Genomic DNA, 17,280 nt, shown 5'->3' with positions numbered 1-17,280 from the left:
CTTATTTGTTAAGCTTTATGCTAGGCTTTTGGCGAAAAAAATATTTTCTGCTCTTACGGAAATCAGTATTTTTCAGTAATAGGAATATTTCAAGGAATAAGAAAACTTTTACATGTCCGTTTAAACTCTTTTCAATATTAATAAGTTATATTGTGTGCCCCAGGAGTGTTGCAATTTAATTACCTTGTCATATTTAATTTTGTTATGGCTCTGTGACAATCCAAGATAATCAAATTCAATGTATGATTCTTGCTGTGCGTTAATTGGATGATACCCCTAAAGGTAGTGTTTGAGTCTTTACTCCTACCTATGGGCTAGAGAGATGGCTTGGTAGTTAAGAGCATGGATTGCGCCGGGCTGTGGTGGCATACGCCTTTAATCCCAGCACTCAGGAGGCAGAGACAAGCAGATCTCTGTGAGTTCGACGCCAGCCTGGTCTACAAGAGCTAGTTCCAGGACAGGCTCCAAAGCTACAGAGAAACCCTGTATCGAGAAAAAAAATTTTTTTTTCACAACACTCTATAGGACTCTATTTTTAAGTAATGTCCAGAATAGGCAGATCCACAGGGACTGGGCAGGGGTCACAGCTTCGAGAGACTCAGGGAGGGGGATGGGCTATGGGCTTTCTCCGGGGACAGTTTCCTTCTGGGATGAGAGGACGGCTCTGCAATGTGCAGTGGCGATGGTCACACAATAGTTTGAATGTGTAAATACTAGGAACTACTAGTTTCTCTGCCTTGAGATGGTTAATTTTATGTTATGTGGATTTCATCACATAGGATACAGAGTGGGAAGGGATGCTTTTTCTTTTATTATTTTATTTTAATTAAGGCTGGCCTGTATGTACCACCATGCTTGATTTACAAGGTACTAGGGATGGGACTGGCGTCCTTATGTGTACTAGGCAAGCCCTTAACCAACTGAGTTACACCTCCAGCTCTTTTATATTTTCAAGCTCTTTTATTTAGTCTTGTTCACCCGAGACTGGGTTTTGCTATGTAGCCCTGGGTAGTCTGGAACTCGCTCTGTATTTGCAGCAAGCCTTCAGCCTCTGTCTTCTCAGTGCTATCCAACAACAGATTAGGCTGATATCTTCAAGAAAACAAAAGTCAAAGAAACAAGCGTCCCCAGGGCAAGATGTAGGAACACAGGCCTGGCCAAGGATGCCAGGGAGGAAATGATCTCAGGAAGGGGAGGCACCACTCAGCCCTTCAAGGGTCCTAAAGCTAGCCTTGCCCTCAGCTGACATATGGCCTCTCTCATAGTCTCTCTCTCTCTCTCTCTCTCTCTCTCTCTCTCTCTCTCTCTCTCTCTGTGTGTGTGTGTGTGTGTGTGTGTGAGATTTTTCAAGACAGGGTTTCTCTTCATAGCTCTGGCTATTCTGGAACTTGCTTTGTAAACCAGGCTGGCCTCGAACTCAGAGCTCCACCTGCCTCTGCATCTCCAAGTGCTGGGCGTGTGCCACCACACCCAGGCCTACTGGCCTGTCTCTTATGGGTCTCTCTAGTGTCACTGCTGCTGAAGTTGCTTCTTTTTTTTTTTCCCCATGATATTTATTGAACTCTACATTTTTCTCTGCTCCCTTCCCTGCCTCTCCCCATCCCACTTCAATCCTCCCCCAAGGTCCCCATGTTCCCAATTTACTCAGGAGATCTTGTCATTTTATACTTTGTACTTCCCATGTAGTTTATATCTATGTAAGTCTCTCTTAGTGTCCATGTTCTTGTCTAAATTCTCTGGGATTGTGGTTGTAGGCTGACTTTCTTTGCTCTAAAAACCACCTATGAGTGAGTATATGTGATAATTGTCTTTCTGTGTCTGGATTACCTCATCAAAATAATGTTTTCTAGTTCCATCCATTTTCCTGAAAAATTTAAGCTGTTGTTATTTTTTTCTGCTGTGTAGTACTCCATTGTGTAAATGTATCACTTTTTTTTTATCCATTCTTCGATCGAGGGGCATTTAGGTTGTTTCCAGGTTCTGACTATGACAAACAAAACTGCTATGAACATAGTTGAGCACATAGTTGAGTCCTTGTGGCATGATTGAACATCCTTTGGATATATACCTAAAAGTGGTATTACTGGGTCCTGAGGAAGGTTGTTTCCTAATTTTCTGAGAAATCACCACACTGACATCCAAAGGGGTTGTACCATCTTGCATTCCCACCAGCAATGCAGGAGTGTTCCCTTTTCCCCACAACCTTTCCAGCATAAGTTGTCATCAGTGTTTTTGATCTTGGCCATTCTTACAGGTGTAGTAAGATGGAATCTCGGAGTTGTTTTGATTTGCATTTCTCTGATGACTAAGGATGTTGAACATTTCCTTAAGTGTCTTTCAGCCATTTTAGATTCCTCTGTTGAGAGTTCTCTGTTTAGGGATGTACTCCGTTTTTGTTTTTTTTTTTTTTATTGGATTATGTGATCTTTTGGTGTCCAGTTTCTTGAGTTCATTGTATATTTTGGAGATCAGACCTCTGTCTGATGTGGGATTAGTGAAGATCTTTTCCCATCGAATTTTTTTTTTTTTAAAAAAAAAGAAGAGCATGGATTGCTCTTCCAGAGGTCCTGAACTTCATTCCCAGCAATCACATGGTAGCTCACAGCCATCTATAGTGGGATCTGATGCCCTGCCCTCTTTTGATGTGCAGACATACACGCAAGTAGAACACTCATACATAAAATAAATAAATCTTAAAAAAAAGAGGTGAACTTACAGGAATAATTTAAAATAAAAGCATTCCTACTCAGTTATCATGGATTGTTGTCTTGTGTCTATTTTAACAAAAGTCCAACTACTTATAACTCTTATTTACTCTGTAGTAGGGGCAGGAGCATGCTATGACATGAGTGTGGAAGTCAGAGGAAAACTTCAGAGTGAGCACTCATTTTGTACCCTGTCTTGGCAGGGTCTCTTGTTTGTGCTGCTGCACTGTGTTCCTGCAGGCTAGTTGTCCCATGACCTTCAGAGTAATTTTCTGTCTCTGCCTCATGTCTGGCTTTTCACTTGGGTTCAGGGAGTTTAACCCTGATTGACAGACTTGCATGGCCAAATGCAGCTTACTTTTGTCTGCCAAGCTACTCCCTTAATGTCCTATACACTGTACCAGCATATTCTACCTTTGCCATTTTCAGGTCCCTCTAATAAGAACATTCTTCTTTAAGATATCCATGTAGCTTCCCTCTTCTCTTTATCTTAAGTAATTTTTATCTGGGGAGTGATACTGCTTGATATCTTTGGCCTGTTGTTTAGTATGTTTGATGTAGCATTGACTTGATTACTTTTTAACACTGAGCTACAAACATCAGCAGCTTGATACTCCCACTTATTTAAGTTGTTTAAATTTTTTCTGTGTAGCCCTCTTGGCTGGCCATGTTCTTCCTTTGTATCCCAGGCTAGTCTCACACTCTCATACCTTAACCTTCCCAGTGCTGGGATTACAGCTGTGTGCTACCATTCCCACATTCCTTTAAGAGACCTTCGAACTTTCTATTGCTCGTTTTTTCTAAATATCTCAGACTCTCCAGTTCTTTTTTTTTTTTTAACATTTATTTATTTTATTACATACACAATATTTTATCTGTCTGTATGCCTACAGGCCAGAAGAGGGCACCAGACCCCATTACAGATGGTTGTGAGCCACCATGTGGTTGCTGGGAATTGAACTCGGGACCTTTGGAAGAGTAGGCAATGCTCTTAACCTCTGAGCCATCTCTCCAGCCCCCAGACTCTCCAGTTCTAAAACTGAAACAGTCATTTCCTTCTTCCATCTATTCTGTCCCTCCTTCTTCCTCCTTTTGTGTGTGTGTGCGCGCACATGTGATACTGAACATTAAATCCATGGCTTTGGGCATCATCCTAAGCAGGTGCTTTAGCAATGAACTACATACTCAGCCTCATCATCTTTGTAAGTAGCATTGCCCTAAAATTAGTAATGTAGGAGGGAGGATTGCTTGTTGGTTCCCGGCTACCTGGCTAGTTTGAACCTGAAATAATCACACAGAAACTATTAATTAAATCACTGCTTTGCCCATTAGCTCTAGCTTCTTATTGGCTAACTCTAACATTAATTTAACCCATTTCTATTAATCTGTACATTACCACAAGGTCGTGGCCTACCAGCAAAGTTTCAGCCTGTCTATCTCTGGCGGCTCCATGGCCTCTCTTTGACTCCGCCCTTCTTTCTCCCAGCATTCAGCTTAGTTTTCTCCTAAGTGTTGCCCTATCAACAGGCTAAGCCAGTTTTCCTTATTCACTAATGGTAATCATAGCATACAGAGGGAAATTCCACATCATAGTAACTCATTGCCCTAACCCAAGTCAGAGACCTCATAGCTCACACTGCTGCAACTTCTCACTGTAGACATCTCATTCCTTTTTCTGTATTCTCACTTCTGCTGTAAATGAAACTATCTTTCACCTATACTATAATTGTCTGTCTGCCTTTAATCTTGTGTTTCTAGATCTTTACCCTGATATCAGAGTAAATTCTCTTTTACTAAAATATTTTTCATTTTAACCTGTAGTCCAGAAACTGTGGAGACTGAGGTAATGGGGGATTGCTGCTAGCATAGGCTGTTGAATAGTTCCCTCAAAAAGAAAATTATTTTCGTAGCGTACACAATTATTTTGGATTTTGCTTTTGTTATCTTTACAGACTATTCCTCACTGATCTCCATTTGCTTTTTATATTTGAGCCATACCAAATTGCTATAGTTCTGAACACCAAGATTTTGTATGTCCTAGAATATTTACTTTCACTGCTTTGACTTCCAGAATCATAGTTATAACTATGGTATGTTGAGGGCTCATTTCCACTGTACTAAAATGCTTCCTTATATAGTCTAAAAACCAACCTTGTAGGTACCACATAAGGAAAATTATGGTTCTTAATTTGCATATGAAGAAACATACAATATATAACATACACAGACTTATATAGTCAGTTAATGTTAGTGATAGGTTTTTTCTTTTTCTTTTTTGAAGATGTATGTATTTATTATGTATGCAGTGTTCATGCATGCATTTCTGCCAGAAGAGGTGGTACCAGATCTCATTTCAGATGGATGTGACCCATCATGTAGTTGCTGAGAATTGAACTCAGGACCTCCAGAAGAACATTAAGTGCTCTTAACCTCTGAGCCTTCTCTCCAGTTCCTTGAGGCAGGATTTCTATAACACAGCCCAGACTAGCCTTGAACTTGACATATTCTTCCTTAGCTTCTGACTAGGATATAGATGTGTACTCCTACATCCAGCAAGAATCAGTATTTGACCTGATTCAGACCTTTGGGTTTTAAAATTTGTTTATATACTTTTCTTTTGCTGAGGGGGTTCAGTTGAGACAAAGCCTCTCTACAAAACCCCATTTGTCCTAAAACTCATTATGTAAAACAGGCTGGCCTTGAACTCAAGAGATGTGCCTGCCTCTGACTCTAGAATGCTAGAATTAAAGGCATGTGTCACCATGCCCAGCTATGTACTTGATTTTAACCAGTAGGCTGAGGAGTGATAACCTTATTTTTATATAGCTACTTTCTCTCTCTCTCTCTCTCTCTCTCTCTCTCTCTCTCTCTCTCTCTCTGTCTCTCTCTCTCTCTTTCTTCCTTTCTTTCTTTTTTTTTTTGAGATGGGTTCTTGCTATGTTGCCCAGGCTACTCTTTGTCTCATTGATCATTTATTCTACATCAGCATCCCAAGTAGCTGAAACTACAGGTATGCACCATGCTGTAACCAATTTTTTTGAGACTAGGTTGTGTTATATAGCCGACTAACTTCAACCTTCATAATCTTCCTACCTCAATCTCTTAAGTGATTGATTAAGTGATGAGTTTTTTTTTAAAGTTTATACGGTGTGTGTGTGTGTGTGTGTGTGTGTGTGTGTAGGTCAGATGACAAAGTGTGGGAGTTGGTTTTTTATCCTGCTGCATGAATTTTAGGGTCTGAACTTGGGTTGCCAGGTTTGTATGTCAAGCGTATTTACTCACTGAGTCATCTTGATCTCCCCACTTTTTTTTTCTTTTCTTTTCTTTTCTTTTTTTTTTTTAGACAGGGTAACATCAGGTTTTGTCTCAAACTTACTGTGTAGCCAAGGCTATTCTCAGACTCCTGCTTTAAAACCCAAAGGTAAAAACCTTCTAGGTGCTGAGATAAGAGGTGTGCCACCACACCTTGCCTGTAAAGGCTTTTTGTAAAGACTACCAAAAATAAAATTTGTGTTGGCTTTGTAAAGATTATCAAAAATGAAATTTGTGGTTGCTAATATTTAACTGTCTACTCAATACAATTTTTTTACTTGTATTTGAGAGCTTAGGGGATGTTCCTTTTAGTATAGTATGTATATAATCAAAAGAATGCATATGTTTTATGTTAGAAGTCTTTTTTTTTTCATTTAGCAGTACTGGGGTTTGAACCTAGGTCTAGGGCCTTCAGCATGCTAAGTGTTCTTCCACTGAGCTATACCTCCATCCTAAAATGTCCATTTTTGGGGGTGGGACATGAGTTTCAAGACACAATTTCTCTGTGTATCAACTCTGGCTGTCCTGGAACTCAGCTGTAGACCAGACTGACCTTGATGTCACAGAGATCCACCTCCTCTGCTTTCCCAGTGCTGGGATTAGAGGCATGCGCCACCACCACCCAGGGGAATTTTTTTTTTTTTTTAAGAAATACAGGTTAAGAGTAACATAAAAACTAGATACTTATTGTTCTTATTGTTGAAAGATTTTTAGCATTTTACCATTATTAGTTTTAAACCATATTAGTATAATAAAAGTTTCAGTTTTTCTGACCTTTGTGATATGGGAAACAGAACAGTAGATAGAAAAAATAAAATAGACTTAAATATTAATTTTAATTGTGGGCTCATAAGATGGCTCATTGGCTAAGGCTGTTGTTACACTGTTCTTGCAGAGGACCTGAGCTAGATTCCTAGCCATCCATGTCAGGCAGCTCAAAACCACCTATGGTTCTAGTTCTAATGATCTGATGATTTCTTTGTCTTTGTTTTCTGAGGGTACCTGTGTTCATGTTAACGTATATATCTACAGGCACATACATATATAAACAATTAAAAATAAATCTTAATAGATTTCAAGAAAGCTGTGCCCCTAATTTTTAAAAATTCAATTAGAAATAACTTGATTTAAAATGTATATTTTTAAATTGAGTTTTGTTCATACTATTATTAATTTCAGCAAAATATGAATCAGATGCCTGCTAGGTATGATGTATTCTTAGGCATGCACCACCACACCCAACAGTAGGTAAAATCTAACTCATTTTTTTTAAAGTCAAAATAAATTATTTAGAAAAGAGGACAGTTGTCTTATAATGACCTAGCTATGCTGTTATCTATTTTCAGTATTGAAGATTGAGCTAGAGTTTTGCATGTTAGAAAGTGTTCTAATATAAGATAATACCCAGTTCTCACTTACATTAATTTATCTGTGTTTGTATGTCTACATATGGGTGTCAGTGTAGAGGTCTGAGGACAACTTGCAGAATATAGTTCTCTCCTACAATGTGGGTTCCCATGGTCAAACTTGGATCATCGAGCTTCCACTGCCCCCCCCCCCAAGCGCTTTTTCTGTTTACTTAGGACAAGAGTCTTAGTTGTCTAGGTAAGTCTTGTACTTTGATCTTCTTGCCTCAGCTTCTTGAGCAGCTAGGAGTGCAGGTCTGCAATAGGAGGCCTAGCTGTATGTTTGTATGTGATTGTTATTTTGCTACCTAGTTCTGTGTACAATTTCCTAAGAGCTTATGCACATATACTTCATAAAAGACATGTGTATATAGAGTTTTATGCTCTGTGTTAGGAACATAAAGATACAGTGCTCTTCAAGAAACTTATTAGTATGTTTGAGTTATACCTGTCATGCTTGAAGATTAACAGAAAATGCTCCCTCAGTTCTGTCCTCATAGCTTGTGTTTATATAATTATCTGGTTATATTTAAATTTCAAATAATACTGACTTAGATTATAGTTATTATAGTCATATTGGCATCAGCTTCATCATTATTCGATCTTTAATTCATAAACAGGTTGAATCATTTATTTTGGACCAAGAAGATTTGGATAACCCAGTCCTTAAAACGTCAGAGATATTCTTATCAAGTACAGCAGAAGGAGCAGATTTACGCACAGTGGATCCAGAGACCCAGGCGAGACTGGAAGCATTGCTAGAAGCAGCGGGTACTCTACTGATTTTCTCTTTAAAAGTAGATCTTACCAGGAATGGCGGCCCATGCCTTTAGTCCTAGCACTTGGGAAGCAGAGGCAGGAGGATCTCTGTAGGACCATGGTCTACATGGAGAGACCCTGTCTCAACAATGACAACAAAAGTGTAGATCTCTCTAACATTTCATACAAGATTATCTTAGGAATATTTGACATACCAAATTTACTATCTCTAATGTTTATCTTATTTCCTAAAAATTTCACATTCTGTATTTTAAAAATTCTTGGTTGAATACAATGAATAATTTTTGACTATTTTTTAAGTTAATAGAGATACTTAGTTATCAAGGAAAACAGGTGCATAAAAAATAGGAATTAAGTGTAGTTTATAAAATTTTTATTGTATTTTAACTTATCCAGGAAATTCTAATATTGTTTACTTATTCATTTTAATTACTGATTACCTAAATTTCTATAATTTAGCTATTTTTATTTTTTTATACTTTTTTAAAAAAGATTTATTTATTATATATAGTGTTTTGCTTGCACGTGTGCCTCCAAGCCAGAAGAGGGCACTAGATCTCATTGTAGATGGTTGTGAGCCACCATGTGGTTGCTGGGAATTTAACTCAGGGCCTCTGGAAGTACAGCCAGTACTCTTAACCTCTGAGCCATCTCTCTAGCTACCACTGTTTTTATTTTTAAATGAGCACAAACTTAGACTAAAATATACCAGGCTATGCCAAACTACTAGTTTTGAAGTACCAGCAAAGAAAATGTGTGATAGGTGTAATATGGTAGCTTATATCTATAATACTAGCCCTCTATAGGGCTGTCTATTCTTTTGCTGGATAGCCTGGGCTACATAGTGATTTCCAAGCCAACTAGAGCTGCAGTATGAAATTTTGTCTTGAAAAATGATTCAGGGGCTGGAGAGGTGTCTCAGCAGTTAAGAGCACTGACTGTTCTTCCAGAGGACCTGAGTTCAATTCCCAGCACCCACATGGGTTCCTCAGTATACATAAAAAACTAAAATACCTATGTACAGGAATAATATATGATAAACATGCTTTCTCACTGGGTGTTGTACATATGTGTAAGGGAAGCTGAGACACATATTTTCTCAAAAAAATATATTATTTATATAAATAATATATTATTTAATTTATTGTTATTTTAAATTTTATGATCATTGGTGGTTTTTTGCCTGCATGTATTTTTGTGTGAGGGTGTCAGAAGCCCTGGAATGGAATCGTAGACAGATGTGAGCTGCCATGTTGGTGCTGGGAATTGAACCCAGGTCTTCTGCAAGAGCAGCCACTGAGTTTAACTGCTGAGCCCCTACTTATTATTTTATAATGTACAGTTTGCTCATTACTTATTATACAGAGTTTCCATTGCCCTGCAATTAAAGCCTTTTGTCGTCTCTGAAATACAGAAATCTAGAACAGGGTGTGGTATGGTAGCACAATCCTATAATCCTGTCACCTGGGACATCAAAGCTAAAGAAGGGCCTCAAATTCAAGAATACTTTAGCCTCCATAGTAAGGTCTTTTCTCACAAAACAAAACAAAAGAAGGAACTCTAGCCAACTTTTTGGAGTGCATGCTTACAATTCTGTCACTTGGGAGGCTGAAGTAGAAAGATTAGTACAAATCTGTGACCACCCTGGCCTAGAATTTTTTTTTTTCTTGACTGTATGTGTAGGTAGGTATGGTGGCTCATACCTGTGCTTCTAGCACCTGGGAGGCTAAGGTACAAGAATTAGCGATTGAAGGCCAGCCTTGGCTACATAGGCCTTATCTTAAAAACAAAAAATTTTTTTAGAGGTATTGATAGGTTAATAAATTTATTATTTATTTAAAATTATTTATTTAATTTTATTATGTTTTTCTTTTTTATTTGTGCATATGTATGTATGTGGGTACTTGTGCCACATCATGAATTTGGAGGTCAAAGGATAACTTTCAGGAGTTAATTTTCTCCTATTATCTTGTGGGTCACTGAGGTTAAACTCCGGTCATCATGCTTGGCATCAGGTGCTTTTACTTGAGGAGTCATCTTATTTCCTCATATATTCTATTTTTAAAATAATACCTAAGCCAGGCATTGGTGGTACATGCCTTTAAACCCAGCACTCAAGAGGCAGTGGCTGGTGGATCTCTTGAGTTTGAGACCAGGGTACCTGGTCTACATATTGAGTTCCAGGGCAGCCAGGACCACATAGAGAGGCCCAAAGAAGGCCTAAATAAAGAAATAACCAGGACTACAAAGAGAGACCTTGTTTCAAATAAATTAAAAATGATAGCTATACATTAAATGCCATATTTTTACTTTATATTAGCTGTTAGCTGGCGTTGTGTTATGTGCCTAGAATCCTAGCAGTTGTGGGTTGGAGGCAGATGGATCAGGAGTTCAGAGCCAGCTTCGTCTGTGCATTACATTTGAGACCAGCCTAGACAATATAAAAGCCAGGGGAATAAAGACTATTAAAATACTGAAAATTCAAAATAAAAAGTCTTAAAGCTCATAAGTTAGCTTCCTTGTACTACTAACCAGGTATGTGGTAAGCACAGATGATCTCAGTACTCAGGAAACTCAAGAGGATCAGAAGTTCAAGATCAGCATAGGTCATACAGCAAGTCCATACCAAAAATTAATTAATTAAATATATATGTGTGTGTACATATATGTATGTATATGTATGTGTGTGTATATGTATATGAGGTGTTGGATAGATGTCTCCATGGATAAGAGTGCTTGCTGTGCAAGTATGAGGGCATTAGTTTGGATCCCACACTACATAAAAAGTCAGGTGTGGCAGGCTTGTAACTCCAGTGCTATGAGGGAAGCAGACAGGCGATTCCCTGGGGCTTGCTGGCTGTCAGCCTTGCTACTAGTTCAGTGAGAGACTGAATTTAGAAGGACAAAGGTGGAGAGTACTAAAGCAAGACATGTGATATCCTCCTCTGGCCTACACAAAAGCATGTGCACCTACACACATGTGCATACACTATATATACATACACCGTATTCTCCTATATATACATACATGCTCATGCAAACAAAATAATAACAATAATGAAAACCAAAATCTCAATATACTGTTAGAGGTTCAGAAAGATTGTTAACAGCTTTTTAACATTTTATATCAAAGGATATAAAAGAAATTTTGGAACCTTTTTATAAATTAAATAAATTCATTTGGTGTTGCATATTTTGGTTTTTCATTTATGGTATCTGTCAGACTCAATTTAAAGCATTATTCCAGACGATGTTAAGTGGATATTTGACCAAAATTGGGAAAAAATGTTGGATTGTTTATTATGATAAATTACTTTGCTACTGAAAATAGAATGGGCAAGTGCCGTGTGCTAGAGAGTTTATTGATTTTTCTTGACAGTTCTTCAAGTGAATTACTCATCTGGTACAATAAGGATCATATTAAGTCAAATTCAGAATCAGGTGTAGGAAAAGTTAATATGTATGGCTTGACGTTAGTGGTAGAACTGAAATCATCAACCTTATTTTTACTGTCAGGTTCATATATAGGGTCTATGTGATTTCTTTGACATGTGTAATGGTGCTTAAAATATAATTTCAACAATTTTTGCTTTTTCTTTCCCTGCATTGCCTCGTTGACTAAGGAATTGGCAAATTGTCAACTGCTGATGGTAAAGCTTTTGCAGATCCTGAAGTACTCCGGAGACTGACATCTTCAGTTAGTTGTGCACTGGATGAAGCTGCTGCTGCACTGACCCGCATGAGAGCGGAGAACACACACAGTACAGGACAAGTGGACACGTATGTATTCAATACTTTACTAGTTAGTATTAAATGTTTTCTTGGAAAAATATGAGCCAAGTGGGTATTTGAGGAGATGTTACATTTTAGGTTGGTATATGAATATGTACATACTATATAAATATTAAAATGATAACTTTACTCAACTTTTTTGAAGCTGAATCTCTCCACATAGCCCTGGCTGTCCTGGAATTCACTGTAGATCAGGCTACCCTCGAACTCAGAGATCTGTCTGCCTCTTTTAAGTGCTAGAGTTAAGTGCTTTTTTATTCTTATGTGTATGACTATTTACGTGTATGTATGGTCACTACACATGTACCCCCTCTCCCCTCAGAAACACTTAATGGACTAGAAAATGTTTGTTTTGTTTTTTGAAACAAAGTCTCACTAAGTAGCCCTGGCTAGTCAGGAATGCTTTACATATCCTGGAATGTGCTAAATAGATCAGGCACTTGGCTCACAGAGCTTTCTCTGGCTCCTAAATGCTGGGATTAAAGATACCTCACCCTGCTGTGTAACTGGAGGTTTCTTTCACACCTGCCAGTTCCCGAATATTCACTCTGAGGCTTAATATTAATTACAAACTGTTTGGCCTATTAGTTCAGGCTTAGTTAACTTTAAATAACTTAACCCAATTCTATTCTATTATTCTATATTTTACTATGAGGCTCATGGCTTGTTACCTCACATCTTGCCTCCCCAGTGACTGTTGGCATCTTCCCAACTCTGCCTTCTTTCTCCATTTCTCTGCTTGGATTTTCTGCCTAACTATATTCTGTCCTGCCATAGGCCAAAGCAGCTTCTTTATTAACCAATAGTTATAAAATGTATTCACAGCATACAGAAGGGCATCCCACGTCACTGCTGGGTACTGGTTTTATTTTTTGAGACAAGATCTCACTCTGTAGCCCAGGCAGCCCTTGAATTCTCAGCAGTCCCACCTCAGCTTCCTTGAATGCTGGTGTTAAAAGTGTGAGCCATTGTACTTAGATTTCAATTCACTATTAAACATTTTTGTGGGTATTCAGTATTTCAGTATATGAGAAATCTAAACTGAGTAAGACCTAGTTTCTTCAAAATAAGTTACACATTCTAAAGGTTACAGTAATTCAACCCTAACTACTTGATTAGTTATAAATTAAATGGATTACTTAACAGTCTAGTTGCTGGTTGTTTAAATATGGTCTGTGGAAAATGAGTATATATCAGAGCTTGTTTGAAGTGTACAGTATTAGGCTATGTGTGGTGGCATATGTTTGTAATACTTAGCACTCTGTAGGTAGAGGCAGGAGCATTGGCAGTTCAAGGCCAGCCATGGCTATATAATGAAGTTGAACTCGGCCTGAGCTGTATGAGAAAGCCTGGACTGCAACCCTGATGTCCTGGATCAAAATCTGCGTTTTAATAGGCAATATAGGTAGTTTCCTGGATTTAAGTTATGTGTGCTGGCATACCTGTAATCTCAGCACTTGTGAGACTGAAATGAGATGACTAGTGTGAGTTCAAGGCCAGCATGGATTACATAGTGAGTTAGTTTGAGGACTGCCGAGACTATAGCATGAGAGTCTGTGTCTTAATGAAAGGAAAAGGAGCTGGGTGGTGGTGGTGCATGTCTTTAATCCTAGCACTTGGTGGGGGGGGAGCACAGAGACAGATCTCTGAGTTCAAGGCCAGCCTGGTCTACATGAGCTAGTTCCAGGATAGGCCCTAAAGCTACAGAGAAACAGGGGTCTCAAAAAACCAAAAGAAAAAAAGAAAAAAAAAAAAGGAAAGAAAAAGTAAGTTCATGAATTTGGTTTCATTTATTGGTTTGTTTGTTTTTTGAGATAGGTTTTTACTGTGTAGTCCTGGCCATCCTGGAATGTACTTGGTAGACCAGGTTGACTTCAAACTTACAGAGATCCCCTGCCTCTGCCTCCTGAGTGCTAGGATTAAAGATGTGCCCCATCACTGCCAGGATCAGTAAGTTATTTTATAGCAACTGTTTTTACCACAGTAAGACTTTAAGCCATAGGTTCATGTACACAAATACCTTTGTGGATCAGTATGGTAGTAGCCTTTAAAAAGCTTATCTACCTAATGCCTCAAAAGATGTCTTTTTTACACAGGGGAAAAAATAGTATCTTTGCAAAAAATCATTTAATCTGACTCATTAAGGAAACTGGCAAGCAGATCTATGAGTTCAGGGACAGCCTGATTTACATAGTGAGTTCTAGGACAGCCAAAGACAAATAATGACACCCTGTCTCAAAGAACAACAGACCAGTTAATTGGACTCATCGTGGGTGACTTTTATGCAGTCTGTTACAATGGTGTTTGTTAACACAAGTAGCAGAAGCTGATTGGTGGTGGCCCACACCTTCAGTCCCAGCTCTTGGGGGGCAGAGGCAGGTGGATCTCTGTCAGTTTTAAGGCCAGTCTGTTCTACAGAGCAAGTTCCAGGACAGGCTCCAAAGGTACACAGAGAAACCCTGTCTTAGATAAAGAAGAACAAACAAAAAAAGCAAACACAGGTAGTAGGGCCAAAACTGTGATGTTAATTTTAATTATAAGAACTCAGGATTCATTCGTAGATTATGATTACTGTAATTAATGCTTTGAGAAAATTTAAGCTTCAACCCATACCAAAAACAGCAACAGAAAAAAGGCAGTCCTTTTGTACTACATCAGTTACATTTTTAGTTATTTTTAACACTTAAAGCTGAAAAACAAAACTCTAAACAAACTGGCTAACACTCTGATTTTGTTTAATGACAGTATTATTTTTAAAAATACTTTACTTGATGTGTGAGAATACACGCTTGCTGCATGTGTATATTTGCATCACATGCATGCCTGATGCTTGTGAAGAAGAGTGTCAGATTGACAGAGCCTTTGTAATTGAAGTTACAGATGGTTGTGAACTGAACCCAGGTCCTCTGCAGGAGGAGCAGGTTCTCTTAACTACTGAGTCATCTCTCGAGCCCCACATTGATTATTTTATACCTACCTTTGTATAAGAATAGTTCTACTATGAGACTTATACCAGGAGAATTATTTTTTTGTTGATGTTTTGGGATTTGAAATTAATATCTCTGGCCCAGAAAGATGGCTCAAGTGGTTAAAGGTCTTACTACCAAGCCTAATTATATGAGTTTGATTCTTGGGACACACATGTTAGAGGGAGAAAATAAACTCCATATATTTGTTCTGTGACAAGGTAAACATATACATGTACACACATATACACACAATTAAATAAATGTTAAAAAAAAAAAGCTCATAATTCACCCTGAGATCCTACTGTTTTCTCTGCTGAGGAATCCACTGCAGAGCTAGTGCTGATGCTTTCACTGCTGCTGTTATATGATCTGTTGTCTAAATGTGATTTTGGATAAATTAAGCTTACATAACTTTCAAAATCTTAAATTGCTAAAATGACACCAGTAGCCCATGCCTTTAATCCCAGCACTTGGGAAGCTGAAGCAGGTGAATCTCTGAGTTCTAGGCTACTCTGGTTCACTTAGTGAGTTCCAGGACAGCCAGGGCTATGTAGAAAGACCTGTCTTTTTAAAAAATATTGCTCAAATATTCTTCTAGGACCTCCAGTATTGTTGCATTTTAAAAACCAGCATTCATGTCTTAGTAAACTTGAAGTTACAGAGCCTGAGGGCCAGTAAGGTTTGAAACTCAGATTATCAGGCTTGGCAGCATTTGCCTTTCCCCACTCAACCATCTTACTGGCCTTCAGTCCCTCTGTGCCTGTCAGAATCTGTACCAGAACCAGGTTTGGTCGAATGTGAGTGTAATCCTAGCATTACATAATAGAGTTTGGGGATTCATTAGGCCCATATCAATAAGCAAACACAAGTTACTTCTAGATTCTAAAACTAACAATGATTCTGTTAGTTGCTTTGATTCTGTAAGCTTTGAGGATTGCTATTTTGTGAAGTCAAGTTCAGATATAAAAATTTTACCAGGAAGATTTTGAAAACTTAAGAACAGCTGTTATTGGAGGAAGATTGTTAGGAAAGCAGTATAGGAAGAGAAGAGAATCAACAGAAATAAAGTATGTATGAAAATTGGTAATGAAACCCATACTGTCTATACTACTTAAAAAAAACAAAAAAACAAAAAAAAATAGAGCAGAAGAGATTGCTCAGCAGTTAGGAGCACTTGCTGCTCTTATAGAGGACCCAGGTTTGGATCCTAGAATGCACATGGTGGCTAACAATTGTCTATAACTCAAGAATATATCTGTAATAATAATAAAAATGACAGCTATTTTCAAATTCTTATTTTTACCTAGTTGAAGCATGTATATAATTACAGCTAGGGATAGGATGCTTGGCACATAAAATACTCATGGTAGTTTATCTTAGTACATTTTGTATATGTATTTGTTTGATTTAATTTTGTATTATAGGATCATGAGTCCTTTTCCATCAGTTAATTTCATGTAATGTTTGATTGTAGTCGCAGTCTGGCAGAAGCTTGTTCAGATGGAGATGTAAATGCCGTTCGCAAATTGCTAGATGAAGGCAGAAGTGTAAATGAACATACAGAAGAAGGAGAAAGCCTGCTGTGTTTGGCTTGCTCAGCAGGATATTATGAACTGGCACAAGTAAGCAGAAGTAACCTTTATTCATTTTAGTAGTGCTGGGGATCATCAAATCCAGGGTCTTATGATTATGAGGTAAGTTCTTTATCCCTAAGCTACATCTCCAGCCCCGAAATAATCATTAGTGTTTAAAATTATAGAGAGGATTGGGTATTTTAGTTATTTTTATTACTTATAAAAGAAAATATGGTTAGAGGCCAGATCCTCCCTTCCCTTTCTCTTTTAGAAATATACACAATTCATTTTGTATGTGTGTCTGTGTGTGTGTAGCTAGGCATAGTTTATTTTTATATCATGTATTCAAAGCTTATCCTATTGAGTAAGAATCACTGAGTAATCATATTTTAAGCTCTTCTGTTTGGGGGATTTTTGTGTACATATGTTGTGTGTGTATGTTTGAATATGTGTGGAGCTATGTTGGGCAGAAGTTGATATTAGGTGTGTCTTTCTTGACCATTCTCCACTTGGTTCAGTGAGATAGGATCTTTTACTTTGGTGAACCTGGAGTTACCAATTTGCTTCTCTAGCTAGCCTGCTTGCCCTGGAGATCTCCTGTTTCTGCCTCTCAAGTTCTTAGAACTCCAGCCCTCAGGTCTTCATGGTGAACACTATCTACTGCACCCTATCCTCAGTTCTAAACTTTTAAAAATAGTAGATAAGCCAGGCAGTAGTGGCACACACTTTTAATCTCAGGATT

At 38.1% G+C, this 17,280-nt stretch overlaps 1 protein-coding gene across 2 annotated transcripts in view; it reads left to right on the top strand.

Annotated features, from left to right (window-relative positions):
• The window catches only part of Ankhd1 (ankyrin repeat and KH domain containing 1), a 109,729-nt gene that overhangs the window by 9,354 nt on the left and 83,095 nt on the right, over window positions 1–17,280 (top strand). For both annotated transcript variants that reach the window (XM_048442388.3, XM_048442386.3), the window contains exons 2-4: window positions 8,044–8,194; window positions 11,827–11,983; window positions 16,439–16,586. In XM_048442388.3, coding sequence (XP_048298345.1) covers window positions 8,044–8,194; window positions 11,827–11,983; window positions 16,439–16,586 — 456 coding nt within the window. The remainder of the gene's footprint in view (window positions 1–8,043; window positions 8,195–11,826; window positions 11,984–16,438; window positions 16,587–17,280) is intronic.

The sequence above is a fragment of the Myodes glareolus genome, chromosome 13 (assembly GCF_982192425.1).
Source record: "Myodes glareolus chromosome 13, mMyoGla1.1, whole genome shotgun sequence".
Taxonomy (NCBI): domain Eukaryota; kingdom Metazoa; phylum Chordata; class Mammalia; order Rodentia; family Cricetidae; genus Myodes; species Myodes glareolus.
This window is presented reverse-complemented; position numbering and strand designations above follow the sequence as displayed.